Genomic DNA, 25,818 nt, shown 5'->3' with positions numbered 1-25,818 from the left:
GGGAAGACAGATTCCCATTTTCTGGAGACCAGTGGCAGAAGGGATGGGGTGGGAGAGTGGGCATGAGATCCCTGCCTCCAGGAAGTGCCTGCCCTCAGGAAGTCCCTGCTCTGTGGTCACTAGAGGGATAGCTCTGTAAGCATGAGCTTAGTAGCCTGGAAAGTGTTTGCTCACATGGGGCCTGAGGTTCGCATGTTTGCCTTACCTGTAGTTCTGAGAGGCTACAGGTCTTGTCCAGAGTCAGGCTCACACCAGAGGGCTGATGCCTCCTCCATGCCATTTTTCAGTGGACTGGACACTTTTGCAGGCTGGGTGGAGGACTGCTGGCCACTGCCTTGGAAGTCCTCAGGTGACTGGAGAATGGGTCTCTGTCAGGGGGTGTTCTCAGCTGGGTCTGTCAGGATCCCTAGCCCCAGAAAGCCTGACCTCACATGAGTGAAAGAACAAACAACCACATGACCTCACTGTGCTAATGGAGGCAGTGAGAGTCCAATGATCCTCCTTGCTTTGCTGTGAGGAGCCCCAGGCTGCCAAGGCTTGAGCATCCTGTAGCCATGGCTGCTGCAGGTTCTAGCCCCTGCACAGGGCCACAGCAGGCTCTCACCTGGAGCCTAGATTCTCTTGTAATTCTCCAGACAAACCTTGGATCTGTCTCCAGAGGAATGTGGGTAGGGGAGTGACAGATAGCTCATGTGCATGCGTAATTACCACACTCAGGAAACTTTGCTTTGGATAACCCAGATAAGCATGGTTCTCTGCTGTCCCACATCCAGCTGACTCATGTCCCCGAGTGAGAGGTCAGGCTGCCTGCTGACTGCAGGGTGGGGACAATGGGCAGAGCCTCCTGTAGTCCAGGGGAGTGAGCAGTGAGGCAGTGGTGCCCTGGGGCCTGGCTGCGTTTCACATCAGCTCTCTTCCACCCTACTGATGATGTCTAGAGGGGTACGAGAAAGTCAAAGAGTACCTCTGGTACATAGAGGTACACATCTCAAGTGTGTGGGGAGTTCCCTTCCCAGAATTGGTCATGATGCTGGGGAAGTAAGGATGTGTGCTAGAAAGGCAAGATGAGAGGAGGAGGACATTCCAGGGCCTTTGAAGAAAATGTATTGTGTGTAGTGAGTGTGGGCCGGGGACATTGTACCTCATGGGGGAAATCATGGGACGAACACCAAGTGTAGCATGGTGGCCCTCCCAACAATGGGCAGCCCTGCCCTTAGTAACCAGCCTCTGAGTTTTGGGGAGGGTAAGAAATGTCTGGCTATAGGGGCACAGAGAAAGAGCAGCTGGGGGACACAGGGGAGCCCTCTATCCTGGGGAGGGCTGAGCCAGGAGAAGATCTGGAGCCTGGAGGGGCCTCCTGCTTTGCTGACCGGAGCTCTCTCACTGGGCCATTGAAAGGCAAACCCAGAAGTCTCTTCTGGTGTCTATCCTTTGAGAGGTGGATGGGGTGGAATGGGGTGGGACTGTAAGACCTGACCCTTTTCTCTCCTTTCTCAGGTTATATTCCTTTTGGAACGCCAATTGTAAGTATTACCTCAAAGTGTTTTCTTTTCCAAAAAAATGTTTAATGTATGACTTTATATCACTATTCATAAATATTTGAGATGTTGATTTAAGATACAACCCTGGAGGGGAATTATCAGATAAAGTGGACAATAAGTCTTTTTAATTCTCTTGATGTGTATTGTCAAATTTCTTTTCATAAAGGCATGGCAATGTGCACCCAGCACGGGGCCTCAAAGTACGTGTGTCCCTGCACACTCCCATCCCAAGTATTGTCACTAAGAGATGCTAGTTACAGGGAAGTTTCCCCAAAAAGCTTAGGAAGTCAGAAAATAAGCACACCTTCTAAAACCTAAAGTCTAAAATTAGAAAGGATTCAGTATTCTTTTTGCTTAGTTTTGGAATCAGGGTTATATTTGCTCTTTTTAAAAATATGTATAAGAGCAAAACTAATGTACAGAAAGGTGCATTCATCATGCATGTACAGCTTGGTAAGTTTTCAGAAAGAAAGCACATCCAAACACTCAATTAGATTTAGAGCATTAGCAGCATCTCAGGAACCTCTCCTGGATTCCTCAGTGCCACAGGGAATCACTTTTCTGACTTTCCCTCACTATGTTCCAGTTTTGCCTATCACTGAATTTTATATAAATGGAATCATCAGAATGTCCTTTTTTTAGTCTGGCTTCTTTCACTCAAAATTGTGTCAGACTCATGCACATTGTTGTACATAGTATTAATTTGTTCTTTTTTCATTGCTGACTGCCTCACATCCCCATTGTTGTAACTATATCAAAATTTATTTATCCATCCTGTTTTTGGTGAACATTGGGCCAGTTCCAGTTTGTAGTTCACAACAGACAGTGCTGCTTTGAACGTGAATGTAGAAATCTTTTAGGGGATATTTTCCCTCATCTCTCCTGGATTATACTACAGGGCTAAAGAGTGAACGATGGAATGCAGCATGTGATCCTAGAACCTGGATCAGGACTGGGGCAGGGGTGTGTGTGAAATGGTATGCGGTCTCTTGTAAGGGGAAACATACGCTCATATACGATGTGGGCCAGCAACTGTACTTTTAGGGATTTACTTCAAGAGGAGTGAATACGTATGTCTACATGAAATCTGTACGCAAATGTTTATAGTTGCTTTCTTCATTTTAGCCTAAAACTGTAAAAAAAAAAGAAAAGAAAAAAGAAAAGAAAAGAAAGGAAAAGAATAACCAACAGATACTTAAACCATGAGTGAAAATCTGATTGGGAGCAGAGTCATTACCTAGTCTTGAAGTTTCCTCTATATTTCATAGATATCCTTCCTTCTATATTTATTTGCAGGCCCCCTCCTGTAAACAAGATTTTTTTCCTTCTCCCTCTCCCTTTAATGTTTTTAAAATCATCAGTATGGTCAGTACATTTTGCATAGTCGGTTGGTAATGATTTACTTCTGTTTTTATTTATTTTGATATACAAATTGTGCCTAAATGTGACAAGTAGGAAAACTCTAAAGCAGTTTCTTTATCCATTTGACATGCCCTTCTTCTCCTTTGAGTACTTCAGTACTTTCTTGGCACAATATATGGATATTCCAGACTCATCTTGTACTTTCTGTGCCCCAGTCCTACAATCATGCATTTCTTCAAAGAGCTCTCATTCCTTTCAGAGGGGAATGGTATTTGGATACCAAGATCTGAATTTGAGGTGTGCTCACCATTGCTGGAATGTCATTGTTTCTAGGCCCTCTTAGCATTCAGAGCTAGGAGATGCAGCTTCAGAATGATGAGTTCATGCCAATATACCAATCCAGCATCTCAGAGGTCTTGCCCTCTTCCTATTCCATATTTATATCTCCCTCTTTCCCAAATGAGAATCCAAGAACCATATATGTACTCGCTTACCAAATCTTACACACAAATGAAAGAATTTCAGAGTCGCTACATCAGCACTGCTCCCCAAAAGTGTATTAAGTGAAACTCAAGATTTCTTTGAAGTTCTTTTTGTTCTTAGAATATATCCTGCCGAGAGTATTCACAGAATTGTTTTCAAAAGTTATTTGAATTAATGCGTTTCTTCTGTGTGGTTATGTTGTTTGTTTGATATATAGTTAGGTTTATTTATGTTGTTGGCATTCAGTTTCCCTATTCTTATTGATTTGGTTTTTTTGAAGTATATAAAATATCAACATCACTCAAAAGTTAAAGCTATATAAAAAGGCATTAAAAAGTTCCATTCCCCTCCTTATCCCTTCTATCTCCAGCCCATCCATCCTCTGTAGGCCAACATTTTTATCCTTCCTATTTCTCTTTGTAAAAGTAAGCAGATACAAACATATATCTCCTTTTTTCTTATACAAAAGGTCACATTCTACATATACTCTTTGCACAATCTTTTTTCCATTTAATGACATATTCTGGAAATCATGGCCTATCAGTTATAGAGATCTTCCTCAGTCTTTTTTTTTTTTAAATAACTATATAGTAGTCTACTATATGGAAGTACCATAATTTACTCAGCTCATTTCCTGCATGTGGACATTTGGACTGTTTCTACTGTTTTGCTATTATGAATAATGTCAGAGTGGGTAATCCTGTACATGTTGTGTTGATACTGTTAGAGATGTTTTGTGAGGGTAAATTTCTAACTTCTATGAAAGGACTAATTAAATAGACATTTCTGGAAACACTGAGAATGAAAAAAGAGAGAAGATGCAAATAATATTAGGAATAAAAAGTACAATAGGGCAACGCGCATGGCTCAGCGGTTTAGCGCCACCTACAGCCCAGGGCCGGATCCTGGGGACCCGGGATTGAGTCCCTGCATGTCGGGCTCCCTGCATGGAGCCTGCTTCTCCCTCTGCCTGTGTCTCTGCCTCTCTCTCTCTCTGTGTCTCTCATGAATAAATAAATAAAATCTTTTTTAAAAAAGTACAATAACGGGATCCCTGGGTGGCGCAGCGGTTTGGCGCCTGCCTTTGGCCCAGGGCACGATCCTGGAGACCTAGGATCGAGTCCCACGTTGGGCTCCCGGTGCATGGAGCCTGCTTCTCCCTCTGCCTATGTCTCTGCCTCTCTCTCTCTCTCTCTGTGACTATCATAAATAATAAATAAAAGAAAAAAAATTTAAAAAAAGTACAATAACTATAGATACAATAGAAGTTTAAAAGATCAGAATACATTGAACGATCTGGGGTAATAAATTTGAAGATCTGAAAGAACAGGACATCTTTCTGAGAGAGTATAGTTTCCCAAAGATCACCAAGAGAAAATATAGAATTTGAATAGACTATGAATAGAGAGAAATTAAATAAGTTGTTTAAAATACATGCACCAAAGAACTAATAAAACATCACCAGTAGACTCGCACTATCTTCAAGGTGACTACTCTCAAAAGAATAGCCAAATTCAATTTTTGTTAAACTCCTAAAAGAGAGTAAAAAAGGGAAATATTCCCCAATTCATTCATGAGGTACTTTGAGACAAATACCAAAGAAGTAAATGGAAGAAAGAAAAAATTAAAGGCAAATATCACTTATGAAATTACACATAGTAGTCTAAGTGAAATAACAAATTGAACCCAGCAATGCATTAAAACACGTCATCACCAAATAATTTTTACCAAGAATGGTAACATTAGAGAATGTATTAATATAGTTAATCACAGGGCGCTTGGGTGGCTAAGTCATTTAAGCATCTGCCTTGGCCTCAGGTCATGATCCTGGAATCCTAAGATGGACCCCCATGTCCGGCTCCCTACTCAGTGGGGAGCCTGCTTCTCCCTCTCCCTCTGCCACTCCCCCTGCTTGTGCTTGCTTTCTCTCTCTCTCTCATCCTGTCAAATAAATACATAAAAATCTTTAAAAAGAAATATAGTTCACCACACTAACAAATTGAGAGGAGAAATGTGGTAATCTTGGTAGATTTAGAAAAATCATTTAATTAAATGAAATATAACTACATTTATGATTTTTTTTTAAAAAGGCAGATTAGATTCAGAAGGGAACTTTATTAACTTATAGAGGTCTATTAAAAAAAAATAAAATCCCAACCGCAAAGCAAGCATCATTTTCAAAGATGAAACAGATAAAGGTAAATCCTCAATGTCTGGAACAGGGTACAAATACTTGATATGCATCATTTCCCTAGAAGACTAGCAAGTACACTAAGATATGAAAAAATAAATAAGTAGTAATAGGATTGGAAAGTAAGAAACAAAATCATTCATGAGGATAGTCAAACTATTAGAACTGTTACTTTTAAAAGATGTCTAGATGTAAGAACACTATATTAAAAATTGTTGGAGGCCCATGAACCTACAAAAAACATCCAAAAATATGATATTAAAAAAAGATAACCTTTACAGTAGCACTTAAAACTATAAGATACTGTAGCAACATTTTTCTAGGTATGTCTCCTAAGACCAGGGAAACAACAGCAAAAATAAACTCTAGGGATTACATCAGAATAAAAAGTCCTCAACTCACCTGGCCCCATAAACTTACCTAGATAACTTTCAAAACATCCTGAACACCTATGAATTTGACCTGAGATATAAAGACAGAACAGCTAGAATGCTACAGAGAAAAGTTTTCACTTCTAACAAGGTAGAAAGGTGAAAAAAGAAAAAAAAGAATAAAGTGGGGGAGGGGCACCGCTAGTGGCTGGGCTAAAGCAGAGCTGTGAGACCCTCCGGGGCAGGAAAGCCCAGCCCCAGCGAGGCGGGAAGGTTAAAAATCTGGGCAGGATTTTTCCCAGACAGAAAAGTGCTTAGCAAGGAAATCGGACAAAAATCCCAGGAGGGGCAGTGATGCCTCCAGTTTCCCAGTCACTGTAAGAGGAGGGGCGCTCAGGGGGAAACCACACCACAAACCCCGGACCAATCTCGGTAAAGGGCCCCACAGCCCCTGGGGAATTTGGGAGAAGCCAGTCGGTTAGGCGGGCAGCTCCGGATGGAGGTGGCTAAGCCCCATTCCCTTCGGGCGAGGGGGCCCCAGGAGCAAGATTCCAGCAGTGCAGGCCCCGGATCCCAGGGCGCAGGGTGGACACAGCCCACGATCCTGCGTTTCCCCCAGGACAGGTGGAGTGGGCACAGGACATCGAGGACTCTCCTGCCGCTGGGCGCCCCCAAGCTGTACAGATCAGTGCACCCGCACCAGCACTGGAGCATTTAGGCCAATGCGGACTGGGAGACTGAGGTAGTTACTGCAGGGAGCTGACTCCAGGGCTGGAGACCTGGTCAACGTCAGTGTTGTTTTTCCTCCTTGTTCCACTTTGTGGCTGGGGGAGGTGGGGTCACCAGGGAACCGAGTCCTCACGGGGTAAACAGCTCCCACTGAGCCTGGCACCCGACAGGGGGCGGGCATCACCCCCAGGTACACACACCTAAGAATAAGCACAGCAGCCCCTCTCCCAGAAGATCAGCTGGAAGAACAGGGGAAGAGCAAGTTCTTGACCAAATAGCACTGGAAAGCTCTAGGACTGAAGGAAAATAGTATATAGAACTAGAGGGTCCTTTTTTTTTCTTTTTCCATAACGACCCATTTTTATAGCAGACTAAAAATTTCCAATATTTTTTCTCTTTTCCTACTTTAACTACAATATTTTACCAGCTCTCCATTTTAAGTTTTTTCCTGTTTGACTTTCATATTTCTACAATTACAAGTCTTAGATATATTTTTCACTTCCGGATTCCCTTCAACATATTCAATTTAATTTTGGTAGATATATGAGATATGGGCTTTTGTTTTTTGTTTTCTCTGTCTCATTTTGTTCTACAATGGCGGAAGTTAATACCTTCTAAAACATGACCAACATACCCCAAGAACCAAGTGGAACACTGTGTTGTTTCATTCTGTGAGATTGTATTCTCTCTTCCTTCCCATTCTGCCCCTCTCTTTTATCTTGTTTATCTTTTGGTGGTCAATGTTGGAGCTTTCTATAAGTATTTCTGATTAATATAATTTTGGGATTGAGTATTATCTAATATACAGAACAAAATACACTCAGAACCAAGAGGATCACCCTCTAGGACCCCTTAGGTAGACTACATTCTCTTTCCACTATCACTTCCTCACCACCACCATCCCCCTCTTCTTTCCCCCTCTTTTTCTTTTCTTTACTTTTCTTTTTTCCCTTTAAAAATTCTTTTTCTTCTTTGTTTTTTTTTTTATTTTTACTACTTTGTTTTAATTTTTTTTTTCACTTTAGTGGTCCTTTCGTTTTATTTTGTTCTGTTTTTTCTCCTTTATTTTCTGGACTCTGACCTCTTTGGAATAATCTAAGGTATATTTTAACTAGGTGGTGGTTGATATTTTTGACTCAGCCTGCTTGTACAGCCACTCTGCACTGGACAAAATGACTTGAAGGAAGAATTCACCACAAAAGAAAGAACCAGAAACAGTACTCTGTGTCACAGAGTTACAGATTTGGATTTCAATACGATGTCAGAAATTCAATTCAGAAGTACAATTATAAAGCTACTGGTGGCTCTGGGAAAAAAAGCATAAAGGATTCTAGAGACTTTGTTACTGTGGAATTCAGATATAATCAGGCCAAAATTAAAAATAGATTAAATGAGATGCAATCCAAACTGGATGTTCTAACTGCTAAGGTTAATGAGGTGGAAGAGAGAGTGAGTGACATAGAAGACAAGTTGATGGTAAGGAAGGAAGCTGAGGAAAAAAGAGAAAAACAATTAAGATGCCATGAGGAAAGGTTTAGGGAAATAAATGATAGCTTGAGAAGGAGGAATATATGTCTAATTGGGATTCCAGAAGAGGTGAGAGAGAGAGAACCAAAAAGTATATTAGAACAAATCATAGCTGAGAACCTCCCTAACCTGGTGAAGGAAACGGCATTCAGATCCAAGAGATAGAGAGGACCCCCCCCCAAAAAAAATCAATTAAGGGACGCCTGTGTGACTCAGAGGTTGAGCATCTGCCTTTGGCTCAGGGCGTGATCCCGGAGACCCGGGATCGAGTCCCACATCAGGCTTCCTGCATGGAGCCTGCTTCCCCCTCTGCCTGTGTCTCGGCCTCTCTCTCTCTCTCTCTCTTTTTCTCTGTTTCTCATGAATAAATAAATGAAATCTTTAAAAAAAAATCAATAAAAACCGTCCAACACCTCAACACTGAATAGTGAAACTTGCAAATTTCAAATATAAAGAGAAAGTTTTTAAAGCAGTGAGAGACAAGAGATTCTTAACGTATATGGGGAGAAATATCAGATTAATAGCAGACCTCTCCACAGAGACCTGGCAGGCCAGAAAGGGCTGGCATGGTATGTACAGAGTATTAATGAGAAGAACATGCAGCCAAGAATACTTTATCCATCAAGGCTGTCATTCAGAATAGAAGGAGAGATAAAGAGCTTCCAAGATAGTCAGAAACTGAAAGAATATGTGGCCACCAAACCAGCTCTGCAAGAAATATTAGGGGGATCCTGTAAAAAAAAAGAGGGAACCCAAAGAAACAATCCACAAAACAGGGACTGTATATGTAATATGATGAAACTAAATTCATATCTTTCAATAGTTGCTCTGATCATGAATGGGCTAAATGATCCCATCAAAAGATGCAGCATATTGGACTGGATAAAAAAGCAAGAGCCATCTATATGCCATCTACAAGAGACTCATTTTAGATCTAAGGGCACCTTCAGCCTGAAAACGAAGGGATGGAGAACCATTCACCATTCAAAGGGTCCTTAAAAGAAAACTGGGGTAGCAATCCTCATATCAGATGAATTAATGTTTATACCAAAGACTGTAGTAAGAGATTAAGAGGGACACTATATCATACTTAAAGGGTCTAACCTATAAGAAGACCTAACAATCATGAATATTTATGCCCCGAATGTGGGAGCTGCCAAGTATATCAATTAATAATTAAAGTAAAGAGATACTTAGATAATAATACACTAATAGTAGGAGATGTCAACATGGCATTTTTCAGCAAATGATATCTTCTAAGCAGAACATCACCAAAGAAACAAGGGTCTTAAATGATACACTGGACCAAATAGATTTCATAGATATATACAGAACTTTTCATCTGAACACAAGTGAATACACATTCTTCTCAAGTGCACATGGAACTTTCTCCAGAATAGACCACATACTGGGTCACAAATCAGGTCTCAACCGATACTAAAAGATTAGGATTGTCCCCTGCATATTTTCAGACCACAGTGCTTTGAAACTAGAACTCAATCACAAGAAGAAATTTGGAAGGAACTCAAACACATGGAGGTTAAAGAGTATCCTACTAAAAGATGAATGGGTCAACCAGGAAATTAGAGATGAATTAAAAAGATTCATGGAAACTAATGAAAATGAAGATACAACCATTCAAAATCTTTGGGATACAGCAAAGGGGTTCTAAGGGGCAAATACATCACAATACAAGCCTCCCTCAAAAAATTGGAAAACACTCAAATACACAAGCTAACTTTGCACCTAAAGGAATTGGAGAAAGAACAGCAAGTAAAACCTACACCAAGCAGAAGAGAGATAATAAAGATTCGAGCAGAACTCAATGAAATAGAGACTAGAAGAACTGTAGAACAGATCAACAAAATCAGGAGTTGGTTCTTTGAAAGAATTAATAAGAGATAAATAGCCAGCCTTATTAAAAGAAAAGAGAAAAGACTCTAATAAAATCACAAATGAAAGAGGAGAGATCACAACCAATACCAAGGAAATACAAATGATTTTAAAAACGTATTATGAGCAGCTATATGCCAACAAATTAGACAATCTAGAAGAAATGGATGCATTTCTGGAATACCACAAATTACCAAAACTGAAAGAAATAGAAAACCCGAACAGGCCAATAACCAGTGAGGAAATTGAAGCAGTCATCAAACACCTCCCAAGACACAAAAGTTCAGGGCCAGATGGCTTCCCAGTGGAATTTTATCAAACATTTAGGGAAGATATAATACGTATTTTACTAAAGCTGTTTCAAAGGATAGAAAGGGAGGCTTCCAAACTTGTTTTATGAGGCCAGCATTACCTTGATTCCAAAACCAGACCAAGACCACACCAAAAAGGAGAATTATAGACCAATATCCCTAATAAACATGGATGCAAAAATTCTTACCAAGATACTAGTCAATAGGATCCAACAGTAAATCAAAAAGATTATTCACCATGACCAAGTGGGATTTATCCCTGGGATGCAAGGATGGTTCAATACTCATAAAACAATCAACGTGATAGATCACATCAATAGGAGATAAAAACAAGAACCTTATGATCCTCAACAGATGCAGAGAAAGCATTTGACAAAATACAGCATCCATTCCTGATCAAAATTCTTCAGAGTGTAGGGATAGAGGGAACATTCCTCAGTATCTTAAAAACCATTTATGAAAAGCCCACAGCAAATATCATTCTCAATGAGGAAAAACTGAGAGCCTTTCCCGTAAGATCAGGAACACGACAGGGATGTCCACTTTCACCACTGTTATTCATCATAGTACTATAAGTCCTAGCTTCAGCAATTAGACAACAAAAAGAAATAAAAGGCATTCAAATTGGCTAAGAAGAGGTGAAACTCTCCTCTTCGCAGATGACATGATACTGTGTATAGAAAACCCAAGACTCCACCCCAAGATTGCTAGAACTCATACAGCAATTTGGCAGTGTGGCAGAATACAAAATCAATGCCCAGAAATCAGTGGCATTTCTCTACCCTGACAATGAGACTGAAAAAAGAGAAATTAGGGAAGCAATACCATTTACAATTGCACCCAAAACCATAAGGTCCCTAGGAATAAACTTAACCAAAGGGATAAAGGATCTATACCCTAAAAACTACACAACACCCCTTAAAGATATTGAGGAAGACACAAAGAGATGGAAAAACATTCCATGTTCATGGATTGGAAGAATAAATATTGTGAAAATGTCAATGTTACCCAGGGCAATTTACACATTCAATGCAATCCCTATCAAAATACCATGGATTTTCTTCACAGAGTTGGAACAAATAATCTTAAGATTTGTATGGAATCAGAAAAGATCCTGAATAGCCAGAGGAATATTGAAAAAGAAAACCAATGCTGGGGGCATCACAATGCCAGATTTCAGTTTGTACTACAAAGCTGTGATCATCAAGACAGTGTGGTACTGGCACAAAAACAGACACATAGATCAATGGAACAGAACAGAGAACCCAGAAATGGGCCCTCAACTCTATGGTCAACTAATATTCGACAAAGCAGGAAAGAATATCCACTGGAAAAAAGACAGTCTATTCAATAAATGGTGTTGGGAAAATTGGACAGCCACGTGCAGAAGAATGAAACTAGACCATTCTCTTACACCATACACAAAGATAAACTCAAAATGGTTGAAAGATCTAAATGTGAGACAAGAATCCATCAAAATCCTAGAGGAGAACATAGGCAACACCCTTTTTGAACTTGGCCAGAGCAACTTCTTGCAAGATACGTCTATGAAGGCAAGAGAAACAAAAGCAAAATTGAATTATTGGGACTTAATCAGGATACGAAAAACTTCTCCACAGCAAAAGAAACAGTCAACAAAACTAAAAGACAACCTATAGAATAGGAGAAGATATTTGCAAATGATATATTAGATAAAGGGCTAGTATCCAAGATCTATAAAGAACTTATTAAGCTTAACACCCAAGAAACAAAAAATGCAATCATGAAATGGGCAGAAGACATGAGCAGAAATTTCTCCAAAGAAGGCATACACACTGCCAACAAGCACATGAGAAAATGCTCCGCATCACTTGCCATCAGGGAAATACAAATCAAAACCACAATAAGATACCACCTCACTGGGGATCCCTGGGTGGCTCAGCGGTTTAGCGCCTGCCTTTGGCCCACGGCATGATCCTGGAGTCCTGGGATCAAGTCCCACATCAGGCTCCCTGCATGGAGCCTGCTTCTACCTCTGCTTGTGTCTCTGCTTCTCTCTCCGTGTGTGTCTCTCATGAATAAATAAATAAAGTCTTAAAAAAAAAAGGTACCACCTTACACCAGTGAGAATGATGAAAATTAACAAGACCAGAAAACAACAAATGTTGGAGAGGATGTGGAGAAAGGGGAACCCTCTTGCACTGTTGGTGGCAATGCAAACTGATGCAACCACTCTGGAAACAGCATGGAGGTTCTTCAAAAAGTTAAAAATATGGGGGGTGGGGGCCAAAAAAAAACTAAAAATAGAGCTACTCTATGATCCAGAAATTGCACTACTGGGTATTTACCCCAAAGATACAGATGTAGTGAAATGCTGGGACACTTGCACAGCAATGTGCTAGCAGCAATGTCCACAGTAGCCAAACTGTGGAAGGAGGCTTGATGTCCTTCGACAGATGAATAGATAAAGAAGATGTGGCCTATATATACAATGGAATATTACTCAGCCATTAGAAGAGACAAATACCCACCATTTGCTTCAACATGGATGGAACTAGAGGGTGTTATGCTGAGTGAAATAAGTCAATCAGAGAAGGAGAATCATCATATGGTTTCACTCATACAGGGAATATAAGAAATAGTGAAAGGGATTATAAGGGAAAGGAGGGGAACTGAGTGGGAAAAATTAGAGAGGGAGACAATCCATGAGAGTGGGAAATGAACAAAAGGTTATGGAAGGGGAGGTGGGCGGAGGATTGGGGTAACTGGGTGACAGACACTGAGGAGGGCACTTGATGCGATGAGCACTGGGTGTTATACTATATGTTGGCAAATCGAACGTCAATAAAAACAAATTAAAAAAGAATAAAAAGCTTCTGCACAGCAAAGGAAACCAATAAAATGAAAAGGCAACCTACCAAATGGGGGAAGGTATTTGCAATTGATATATCGAATAAGGTGTTAATATCCAAATATTTAAAGGACTTATATAACCCAACACCAAAAACCATATAATCCAAATAAAAATTGGGCAGAGGACCTGAATACACATTTTTCTAAAGAAGACAACATGAAAAGATGCTCAACATCACTCATCATCAGGGAAATGCAAATCAAATCCACAATGAGATGTCATCTTACTCCTGTCAGAATGGCTAGAATCAAAAAAGATGAAATAACAAGTGTGATGAGATGTGGAGAAAAAGGAATCCTCATATATTGTTGGTGGGAATGTAGACAGGTACAGCCTCTGTGGAAAATAGTGCAGTTTCCTCAAAAAATTAAAAATAGAATTATCATATGATCCAGTAAGTCTGTTTATCCAAAGAAAATGAAAACATTAATTCAAAAAGATGTATGTGATCCTATGTTTATTGCAGCATTATTTGCAGTAGCCAAGATATGGAAGCAATTCAAATGTCCATCCATAGATGAATGGGTAAGGAAGATGTGATATATATATCTCACGGAACATTACTCAGCCATAAAAAGCACGAGATCTTCCATTTGTGCAACATGGATGGACCTAGAAAGTATTATGCTAAGTGAAATAAGTCAGATAGAGAAAGATAACTACCATATGATTTCACTTATATGTGGAATCTAAACAAAACAAAACAAATGAATAACCAAAAAGCAGAAGCAGACCTATAAATATAGAGAACAAACTGATTGTTAGCCAGAGGAGAGGGGGTGAGGGGATGGGCAAAATGGGTGAAGGAGAGTGGGAGATGCAGGCTTCTAGCTATGGAATGAGTAAGTCACAGGGAGGAAAAGTACAGCATAGGGAATTTAATCAATGGTATTGTAGTGATGTTGCATGGTGACAAACGGTAGCATCTCTCTTTCTCTTCCCTTGTCTCTCTCTCTCTCTCTCTCTCACACACACACACACATGCACAAAGTATCCCTGTTTCAGTGAATACTGTCTTGAATTCTACTTCATCTCATATCAGTATTTCTATTCCTGTTTTGTTTATTTGCCTTGTAAATCATTGCCTACACCTTTGTATGAGTGATATTTAATTTCTGTGTCATTTTGTATTATATGTCTCTTGACAAACTATAGCTGAATTTTACTTCTCCACCCAGTATGAGAAACATGTCTTTAATTTTAATGATAAATGGAACCCACTCATATTTGTTCTGCCACTGGTTATTGTGACCACTTATCCCAGCCATTAAGCAGTTTGTTGGTTGGTTTGTTTATCAAGCTTTGCTACTATTTCCACTTCTTTTCCTGATTTGTGCTGGAGTGATCTTTCTAATGACCCTTTGGCTTCTTAAGTAGTTTGGAAGGGGAAACATTCCACTTTTCTCTAATTACTATTCATCTGTCACATATTACATATGGTTCCATTATATTTACCCTGTCAATATCAATACTTGAATAATAAATATGACCTTCTTAACCCTTCATACATAGGAAGAATCTTTTCTTTTAAAAGATTTATTTATTTATTTGAGAGAGAGAGTGTGTGTGCACATGCATGAATCGGGGGAGGAGCAGAGGGAGAGAATCTTCAAGCAGACTCCCTCAGTGTGGAGCACAACTTGGAATCTAATCCCATAACCCATGAGATCATGACCTGAGCCAGACACTTAACAGACTGAGCCACCCAGGTGCCCCAGGAAGATAATTTTAACATACCATTTACTCTTCTCTCTACCATTTTACCCATACACACCTGCCAAGATTGTAGAAATAATCCGAAATCTCATCAGGTTTTTGAATCCTTGCTTAATGAACACCTGTATGAAACTTCAAAATTATTTAGGCTGTGTGTGTGTGTGTGTGTGTGTGTGTGTGTATTCTATGTTTGGCTGGTGCACTTCTTTGAATAATATTCAGAGTGTGTGGGCAATATACTTTTTGAGTCCTTGCATATCTGGAAATGTCTTTTTTTCTCTCTCATACATGAACAATGGTTGGCTTGATTCTCTTTTCCTTTGTAGGTAAACCTCCACCACTCCTTTTGGGATCCTTTGGTATTTTTTTTTCTCTTTGTCTTTTGGAGTTCAGAAATATCCTCAGGATTAAAAAAAACTTCTCTGTATATTTTATAAAATTATACAAGTAATACATGAATATGTTCTTTGGAATTCAAAAATACCACCAAGACTTTTTTAAAGAATATTTTAAAAGTTATCCAAGTAATACATAAATATGTTCTCTCAGCTCAGAATTGAAACAATACAAAAAAATAGAAATTCCCCTGACAAGGCTCAACCCCAAATCTGCTCCCAGAAGTAACCTCTGTTAGAACTTTGGTGTGAAATTTCAGTTTTTTTTCTAGGCATTTGCATACATGTGAACCATTTAAACATTCTTTTCTGTTTTGTAATTTTCCATTAAAAATATAACAGTATATTTATTTATATACAATTAGCTTATTACACTTAGCAGTGTGCCTACATAAAGAAGTGCTTCATTCATTTGTTTCTTCCTGCTGAGTAGTATTCTCCCCACTAGCCATGGATTTCGATTGTTTCTGATGATTTGGTATTAGAAATAACAGTGCTGTGAAAAATCCTTGTGAAGTTCTTTTTGTACAACTATGAAGACTTCTCAGAAGCCCATTTTAGAAAGTGAATTTGCTGTGTGAATGGCTATGCCCATTTACATTTTTGAGAGCTATTGCCAAATTTCCTTTCAGGAAGACTATATTTCACTACATCTTAGTAACATTGGTATTCATATTTTTAGATTTTTCTTGTACACTAACCTGATGGAAGAAGGGTCGCATCTTACTATGGTTTTAATTTTTATTTTCCTGAATACCAAGAAGATTGTGCTTCTTTTCATCTATTCATTTACCATTTATATTTCCTTTTCTGTGAATTGCTTGTTCACATCTTGTCTATGCTTCCATTGGCTGTATTTTCCTAATTGATTTGTAAGCGTTCTTTTTATATTTGGATACTAATTCTTTAAATTACATGCATTGCAAATCTCTTCTCCAAGCTATTTCCCCTTCACTCTTTGGTGTCTTTGTTGTGGAAAGTTTTAAATATTGATGTTTTTAAATATAATGGTCTTCTCGGGACTCTTGGTTGGCTCGGTCAGTTGAGTGTTTGACTCTTGATTTCGGGTCGGGTCATGATTTCAGGATCCTGGGGTCAAGCCCTGCATCGGGCTCCAAGCTCAGCTTGCTTCAGATTCTCTCTCTCCCTCTCCCTCTGCTCCTCCTTCCTCATGCTCTCTCTCTTTCTCTCTAAAATAAATAAATAAAATCTTTTATATATATAAATAATCTTATATATAATATAATTAATAATATAATCTCATATATATGTGTATATATATATATAATTATCTTTCCTTGAATTGATTTTGAGTCCCATCCCCCTTTTTCACCTCCAACCCTTTGTTAAAATAAGCAGATTTATGAGAGTTATATCCAGGAATAAGCTCTTGGATGTATTTATCAATTCTTCTGTTTTTATTTTCTAATTTATTCATTTCTGCTTTTGTTTTATAATACCCTTTTTTCCTCTTTGGTGTGTTTATGGTGTTTTTTTGTTGTTGTTTTTTACTTTTTACCTTGAATACTTTATTTATTCTTTCTTTGTAATAAAAGGGCTTAGGGCTGTGAATTTGCTTCTGAGTATACCTAATGCCTGGCTGTATCTAATATGTAATCATATATAGTGATCTATATTTTTATTTTATCAATGAGTTTGGAATTAGTTTTGAATCAACTTTAATCAATTAGTCAGAAGAACACATTTTATTTTGTTTTAGTTTTTTAAAGATTTTATTTATTTATTTAAATATTTTATTTAAATATTTATTTATTTAAAGAGAGTGGGTCAGGGAAGGGGAAGAGGGAGAGAAAGAGAATCTCAATCAGAATCCATGCTGAACACAGAACCTGACATGGGGCTTGATCTCATGACCCTGAGATCATGACCTGAGCCAAAATCAAGAGTCAGACGCTTAACTGACTGAGCCATCCATGTGCCCCCAGAAGAACATATTTTAAAACACAAGTGATTGGCCTTTTAAAAATGTATTCTTTTGTCATTATTTTCCACTTTGTTGTATTTTCAGAGAGAATGACCTCTACAGTTCTGCCATTTAAGATGTATTGTGGTTGTCTTTGTAGCATACTATACGATTAGACCACTTAGGATTAGGATCATCTGCATGTTAAACAGTTCAAAATAAAAGTCCCTTACAGAAAATAGTTTATTACTCTCTCACATCAAAGAAGTTTGCAGGTAGGCAGATCCCTATAATGCTACCAGGAAGCCAGACTTCCATTTTTCTACACATTTTCAGTGCTGGTTTCTGTCATCAAAATCACCTCATAACCCGATGTAATTGTCAGATTTCCAGCCATCACATCTACATTACAGGGAGGAGAAAGATGAGAGGAGTAAAAGGATATACTTCCCAACTGCATCAGTTCCCTTTTTTTTTTTTTTAAGATTTTTTTAATTTATTCATGAGAGATATATAGAGAGAGGCAGAGACAGGCAGAGGGAGAAGCAGGCTCCGTGCAGGAAGCCTGATGTGGGACTCAATCCCAGGTCTCCAGGATCATGCCCTGAGCCAAAGGCAGGCACCAAATCGCTGAGCCATCCAAGTGTCCCTGAGTCAGTTCCCTTTAAGGAGACTTCTTCAAAGTCTCACAACACAGTTCTGTTTACATTTCATGTAGAATCCCCCAATTATGGGGATTCTGTTACTAAGAAACGAATGGTTAATATGTAGGCAAACAAGAATATGCCATAATAATTTTAATAAATATTCTATCAACACTTGAAAAAGAAAGATACATCACTTAGCAATATCATCTCTTTACCAAACCAGAAAAGTTGAATTTGGGGCTCGTTTCCCCACATGAGGCCAATTGGACCCTTCTACAATTAATAGCTGCCATTAACTGGAATGAATTAGCTAACCCAAGGGATACCAGCACTGTCTCTGGTTCACAAGGTGTTATTGATGACACTTCATCATTCTACTCTCTTCTTCCTACTCAAGACAAGTCAGTTATTTCAGGGTCACTACAGCCCTGTTAGGAACTTGGAGGCTGTCTACTCTTGTGTTGTCTAGGTGTTTACTGCTGAAGCAGATACTGCAAATGTCCCCTGAAAACCAATTCTCTCCCAGCCTGGAACAAACATCCCTCTGAATAAATGTGTAGAGTATGAAAATAGGATGCCCTGGCCCTGAGATTGTGGATGAACACTTGAGGGAGGTGCATGGGCAGCATAAGTTGGGACATCTCTCAGCAGGCCTTGGTGGCAGCCAGAGCCAAAATGACAATGCTCACCTAGCCCCACTTCCTGGTCCCAAATATTCATATTCCAGGATTCAGAATAGCTGGCCCAGAGGCCAGATCCTGAGAAGAGTCATTAGGCAAGGAGAACCTGTAGCCTTCTCTCTTGGTACTTTAATGCAGATAAGCAATCAGAGGGCTCATTGTCCCATTCCTTCCTGGGCCACTGCCTTGCTTTGCGTAGAAGGAGCACTGTTCCAGTCCTTCTACCAGAGCCTGGCCACTCCCCTATGGCCCCCACTGTCACCTGGTAGCACCGAACACCTCAACAAATGCCTGGTCTGAAGGAGAGTGAAGGTTCCAGTCCACACCTTAGGGAAGCCCCTGATGTGATACAGTACGTAAGAAACATATACATGCAGAAGCCACTAAAGTGCTTACCAAAATAGAAATGGGGTGCTGGCGAATGTGCTAGGAACTGGGTCCCTGAGTGATGAAAGAAAGGGGTGATTAAGGCTGGCAGATGCCTCAACTGAGATGCTTCTGGAAACAACCTCTATGCTTCCTGCCTAGGTGAGCATCCCGGGTTTGACACCCCCGCCATCCGTGTTGTTCCCCTGCCTTGCCTGAGAGTAACCCCGCCCCCACCCTGCTCACTCTCCAGAGCTCAGGAGAAACGAGCTGGTTTTCTCCCAGAGGCTGGTGCCAGTTTAGTCAGCAGATTTCACAGATCCACTGGCACCCATGTAGTGTCTTATTTTAAGCTTAACATTTAAAGATGGGAACTTTTCCCCCTTCGGTGTGTGGCAAAGAGATCCCAATTTATACATAAGCATGGTGGCTAAGCCAGTGCATCGAGGCTGTTTCCGAGGCTAGTGCAGTTCATGGCACCTCTTCTTCAGGGCCTTCCCAAAAAAACCCCACCAACCATGATTGCCTGTAACTGGCAGTTTTGTTCCCAGGTTTGCCCTAGGGGATGTGCAGCACAGTCCCTTTCATACACGTGTGGCTGGGGAGAGGCAGGGCCTGTGTTGCTGTCCCTGTCCTATCCTCTTTGCATCTGGCTACCTGCTGGCTACCTGGCCATCCTGCACCCTGGGCTACTATAATGTCTCAGATGCAGGAACTGGGCTTCTCTTGTGGGCCTGAGCTTCTCCCAGGTGCTATCTGTGCCTCCCTACTCTGAGCCCCCTGGGACACTGCTGTCCTCCTCTCCCCTCCCCCTGTCATTTTTGAACGCTCAGACCAAGGCCTCCATTCCCCATATCCAGTTGGGAGACTGAGGAAGGCAGACCAGGAGCATCCAGTCAGTGAGTCCAGCGGCCTTACATTACATCCAAACCAGATCCCCGTCTTGGGACATTCAGAGCTTGGATTCCATACTCTGAACCATGTGGTTTTAACATGGCAGATGTGTTTGTGGACTTAGAAATCTCCAAAGGTGCTGGTGTGGGTCACTTCATCTCCAGAGGAAGGAAGGGTAGACCACAGACGATTCACTTTGCATGAGGATTTGGCTGTGTCCCAGAACCTTCCTGGTGTCTCCCAACCTTCCTTGTCCCAGACTCTGCTTTTTCACACATTTAAATGCCAATCACAATTTTCTTCCTGGCCTACCTCCATTGTAACCCGACACTAGTCGGTTTGGCCTGGTTTGTACCATAAAAGAGGTGTTGCTCAGTTAAGTTAGAATTGACCTGTCGGGGACAAACATTCATTTGACAAAAGATATTCTATTCCTCTTTAACTGGTTGGAATCCTTTAAATAGCACCCCTCGCGCACTGCAGTGTTACTTTTCAGATCGTTAGCCACATAAATCAGAAGATGGAGACAAAGTAGAAGGAAAAAACAGGCAAACTATTGAGTACTGGGGCCCTTGGCAGGTCTTTAAAAACGAAGAGGAATATTTTAGAATTGAGTGAGTCAATATGGAGGAAATGGGTATGATGCCAGAGGACTGTCACTTTACCAGCGAGGACTCCCAGGTGTGTGATAACTGAACACTGATGTTCTCACCCCTCTGAAGTCTCTGGAAACTCGAGAAAGATTTTAAACAGATTCCTACTACTGAGATGAATACTGCAAAGAAGGCAAGCAAGGTACTAGGGGACTTAACTCATCTGGAGGGCCAGGGAGGGCTTCCTGGAGGAAGTGACAACTAAGCTGAAACCTGGAGGATGAGGAGGGATTAGCCATGTAGATATGAGGTGACAGGGACAGTTGCTGGACTCTATACTCATCCCCTGACTTGAGTTTCACCACCCCATTGTTTTGACACAAACTGCTTCCTCTCTGGATTTTCTGTGCTTTTAAAACATCTTTTCTCCTATCACCCGAGTCAGTTTTGCATGGGCGGCAGCCAAGGAAGTGGGAGCTGCTCAGTTCTCTCTTTCTGAGCCCCAGTATCACAGGACATAGAATTGTGACCAGCAGCCTTGCTCCCTTGTCTTCATCTCCAGCTGCTCACATCCCACCTCTGGCCAAGAGCTCGGGCTATTTGGTGGTGCCTGTCTCCCAGATGGAGACCTTACCTCTCTGCAGAGGTTAGAATACTGTGAAGAAGGAGTCCTGAAGTAAAGATGTGATTTTTCTTGTGTGCCAACTGCCATTTGGGTGCCCTTGGCCCCATTCTGGATTCTGTCCTGAACAAGACTCAGGCACAAAGGGCCCTTCTTCCCTGACTGACTGGGGCAGCCCCAGAGTTGGGCTGTTGGTCACCAGGTGGAATGATAAGCTAGGCTGTTCAGGAACCAACATCACTAGTGAAGACATAATTCCAGTGTATTAGTAATCGTACAGAATTTGGGACCAGAAAGCACAGCATATTCAGACATGGCAATCCCTGTCTGTATTAAACAGCTATTGCTACTACAGTGCTGTGTAACAAACATCCACAAAATTTCAGTGGTAACCATAAGCATTTATTGTTAGGGAGTCTGTTATTACTTGGGTGTAGCTGGTCTAGATCATGCTTGACGGAGGCCTGCTTCTTATTGCAGGCCTGGGGTCAACTGGGAGTCTGCTGGCACAGGTTGTCCTTTGCTGCCCATGCCTCTTATCCTCCTTTGACCAGGACACTAGTCAGGGCCTGTCTCCTCATGGCAATATTAGAAACAAAAGACAGCCAGCAGAAACACATATGCCCTCTGAGGCCTGGGCTTCGGGCTTGCCCACTGCCACTTCCTCCCACATGCGCTTGGCCACAGCAAGATATATAGCCAAGCAACGGAAAGAGTTCTTCCCATAGCAAGGGTATGCATGCAGGGAGGAGTGAAGAATCAGGACCAAAACCCCAATCTGCCCCCCTCCCTAAAGGTCAACACCCCTCTGTAAATGGGACTTTAATAAAAGGAGTAAAGAAGAAATGAGTGGTGGTGGTCACAGTCCATCATAGATCTTTTCCCGGACCAAGAATTAATGTTCCTTTTTTTTTTTTTTTTAAGATTTTATTTATTTATTTTAGAGGTGGGAGGAGGAAGAGCAGAGAGAGAGGGACAAGCAGACTCCACACTGAGCATGGAGCCCGATGTGGGGCTTGATCCCACAACCCTGAGATCATGACCTGAGCTGAAATCAAGAGTTGGAGGCTTAACCTACTGAGCCATCCAGGCACCCCCAAGATTTAATGTTCTTAACAATGAATTAGCAGTATTCTTCTAGTACATACAGCACAGTGTGGGCCCAGCTTTGTGCTGAGTGCTTTGGAGGACCTCAGAGAGAAAAGCCCCAATTCTACCTTTCAGGAGCTCACTATCCTTTGAGGGACGAGGCTTGTGTTCAAAGACAAGATGGGGGCAAGGTGATGCTCAATTATGTAATGCAGATTGTGGAGTCCAGAGAGATGAGAGACCAGCAAAAACTAGAAATGAATGAGATAGGAGGAGAGGAGCCATACTGACACCTTGCACTTAATGAGTACTTGCTGCACACCAGACATTGGGCAAAATTCTTTCTATGCCTTGCCTCCCCCCATGACCATCCAGAAAACTATCAGGGTGGCCCCATTTAACAGATGGAAAAAAATGGGGGTACGAAGAGCTCAAGTAACTTGTGTGCAGTCACATGGCTGGTAGATACTAGAACTAGGATTTAAGTCTGGCTCTTTCTGTGACCAGAGCCTGTGTGTTAATCCCCAGGGCCTATGGATGGCCACTTGAGGGGAAGCAGAGCAGCAAAAGTGGACAGATGTGTGAAGAGGACAGCTGCTATGGGGCGGGAGCCGTGGAGGGGACCCTAGCTGTATTACAAACTATAAATGGGAGCAAAGATAGGATGTGCGATTTGGCCAAGGTCCTGCAGCAAGATAGCGGGGAGGCTGGGCTGGAAATTCTGGCTGTTGGCTCTCCTTCCACTCTCCCTGGTACCAGCCACTTTCTGGGCTCTCTCCACCCGTCTGCGCGGCCACGCCTGAAGCGTTTCCCTCTTGGAAGAGGTGCAATCCACTGGCATTGAAGCCGGGTGGACTGGCTCCCTCTCTCTATCCATCTCTTTCCTCCTTTCCCCTGCCATGTTCTGGAAAGGGCAGCGTGGGGGAATGTGGGCAGGTTGCACCAGAGATATACATCTGAGAACTGAAGGAACATTTATTTTTAATTTAGACTTAAAAAGAAAAAAGGAAGTTATAAAATATCTGCTCTTGCTCCTGGGACTGTGCAGATGGTGCTGTGTGTTGCCTAATAGGGAATGGGGCTGGCACCCATGTGCTCCTGGCCCCAGCCAGCAGCTTGACTGTAGGACCTGGAAAGTGGGATCCCTGTTCCCCTTGCCTCAGCCTCAGATGCTTCCCTTGGGCCCCATTTGGGGGCACAATGCAGCATGGCTTTCCACTGCCCCTAACCTCACCCAGGTCTGATTTTTCAAACCTCCTCCTTTAATAAGGCCAATCGCTTGGCTGTCCCTGCTCCTGTGAGCGTGATCTCTTGCCCTGCCCCCACATGCACACATACACATGCACCCATGTACATAAGCATGCGTACATATCCCAGCTCCAGCCTACCACCTCCTTTGGCACATAGCCCAAGCACTCTGACCTGTCCTTCCTGACCTCCGGGTTTGGATATTTGCATTTATCAACTTGACATACCCAAGTACCTGATTAAACCACCTGGTCATTTTTGTGTCCAAATGTGAGAAAGGATATTCTCATACATTTTCCTGTTTGGTTTTCATGTTTATTGTGGTTAGGTGCTGTATGGTCCTCTCTTCCTGTATTGTCCATTGGGAGCACCATGGAACTTGGTGCATGGAAGATGTTTGAAAAGGGGCATAGAGTGTGACTCTTCCTTTGTGCTCAGGTGAATAAGCTGGAAAAGGAACCCCAAAATCATAGAGTTAGAGCCCTTAAGCCAGGACTCAGGAGAGCTTTCTGACTTTCTCTAGCTGCAAAGCCTTGAGCAAATCACTGAATTTCTGTAAGCTTCAGGTTTCCCATTTGTAAAATATAGAAAGTAATCTCTATTTTGTGTGAGCCCCAGAGTTCTGATCAGGATCATGGTAAGTGATATAGGGGAAATGCTTAGCAAAATCAATCAATCAATCAATCAATCAAATAAGAACGTATAAGGAGGGGCACCTGGGTGGCTCAGTGGTTGAGCGTCTGTCTTTGGCTCAGGTCATGATCCCAGGTCCAGGGATTGAGTCCCATATCAGGCTCCCCACAGAGAGCCTGCTTCTTCCTCTGCCTGTGTCTCTGCCTCTCTCTGTGTCTTTCATGAATACATTTTTAAAAAAAGAATATAGAAGGAGTCAGAGGTGCTCAGCATGGATATCAGGCCCATGTTAGAGCAGGAGGTTGGTCGGGTTTGGCCAATAAGGAAAAAAGCTCACAGGTTACAAACTGCATTTATGTACGTGTTTGTGTGTGTGTATGTGTGTGTATTACATAGCCTAGGTACTGTTTCAGTTTAGTTTAGTGCTATGGTTTATTCTGGAAAAGACTTGATGTCACATTAAAAAAAATGCTTGCCACCAGAAAATACAAATAAAGACAAAAAATGAGAGAGAAGTTTAGGAAAGGGAAGAAGCTAGGAATGAAGTTTGGGCACAAAATACATGCAGTGAGGGTCTGTATTGACAGATATGAGCTGTGGAGATCTGGCCTGAGCTTCTCAGCAGTCAGTGAAAAGAGACCCAGTTAAATGCTCAATGTCTGCAAGACAGATGCAAACCAGGTGCTCAGAAGTATGAATTCCTGACCCCAAGACCAGAAAAATTTCCCCCAGGAGGATTCATAAAGGGGACTCTGCGATGTAAAGAGCAATGAGTGGTCCTGGACAATGGTTATCTGGTAAATACAGTGAGTCCCAAGGGGCTGTATCTTATGATGCTTCTGACAGCCCAAGCTCAGTTAGGAGGTCTAAGGGAGGTTAAAGGGGAGAAGACAATGTTGTCCATAATACACCCAGGCTCTATAAACCAACAGATTAGGAGAATGAATTCCTGAGTTCAGTTCCCAACAGTGAAGAATAGCTTTTATCTCTTTAGGCTTTGAGAAGCTGTCAGACATGCATATGTGTACATGCATCCACACATGCATGCACACACACACACACTTTCTGGGATCACATTGTCGGCTCCCAACTTCAGACCTCTCTTCTTAGGCTCAGCTTCCTCTCTGTGGTCTCACTCCTGGCTGACTAGGGGGAGGTCCTGGGTCCCCAGGGATATTTCTTGGCCAGGCTGGGTGAGGAGGGATTCCCTTTACAGGCATTGAGGCTATCTCAATTGACTTCATACTTCCTATTTGAACCCTGAGAATGGGATTTTAACCAAGTTAAGAAAGCTAGAGCCCTAAAGGGGACTGTCTTCTGCTGGAGACACCGTCGGCTAGAGATCACACAGGAATGGGCTGAGGCTGAGCTCCAGGCTCTCCTGATTCTCATTCCAGGACTCTAGGCTGTTGCTGCAGAGAAAAATTGAACTGAGATCTCATTTTGGGGAGAAAAATGTCGTAAGATAATTCCTCATTGGAGCTATGGAATGGCTTTACATTATATAATTTTATTCAAACTGATATGGGCCAATAAATATAAATGTGTGTGTTTGCTGTCTTAAAACATTTTAATGTTTAAAACATGATTTACAAATGCTGCTGAGGATGTCTAGAATTTGATTTACTGTGTAGTATTGAATGTTTATACTTGTTCCTTACAGAAATTCTTGCCAAAGAGCCATTTTATCTACAGGAATAATAAATAAGT

The 25,818-nt window shown here is 41.5% G+C and overlaps 1 protein-coding gene across 7 annotated transcripts in view; it reads left to right on the top strand.

The window, feature by feature from the left end:
• Nucleotides 1-25,818, top strand: part of SFXN5 (sideroflexin 5) — a 125,312-nt gene that overhangs the window by 40,175 nt on the left and 59,319 nt on the right. For 5 of the 7 annotated variants that reach the window (XM_041756682.1, XM_041756679.1, XM_041756681.1 and 2 more), the window contains one exon: nt 1,498-1,523. The exons of the other annotated variants lie outside the window; for them this stretch is intronic. In XM_041756682.1, the coding sequence (XP_041612616.1) occupies nt 1,498-1,523 (26 nt within the window). The remainder of the gene's footprint in view (nt 1-1,497; nt 1,524-25,818) is intronic. 7 annotated transcript variants of the gene reach the window in all.

The sequence above is a fragment of the Vulpes lagopus genome, chromosome 5 (genome assembly GCF_018345385.1).
Source record: "Vulpes lagopus strain Blue_001 chromosome 5, ASM1834538v1, whole genome shotgun sequence".
In the NCBI taxonomy this organism is placed as follows: domain Eukaryota; kingdom Metazoa; phylum Chordata; class Mammalia; order Carnivora; family Canidae; genus Vulpes; species Vulpes lagopus.
The sequence above is the reverse complement of the archived record's forward strand: the minus strand, read 5'-3'. Positions and strand labels throughout refer to the sequence as shown.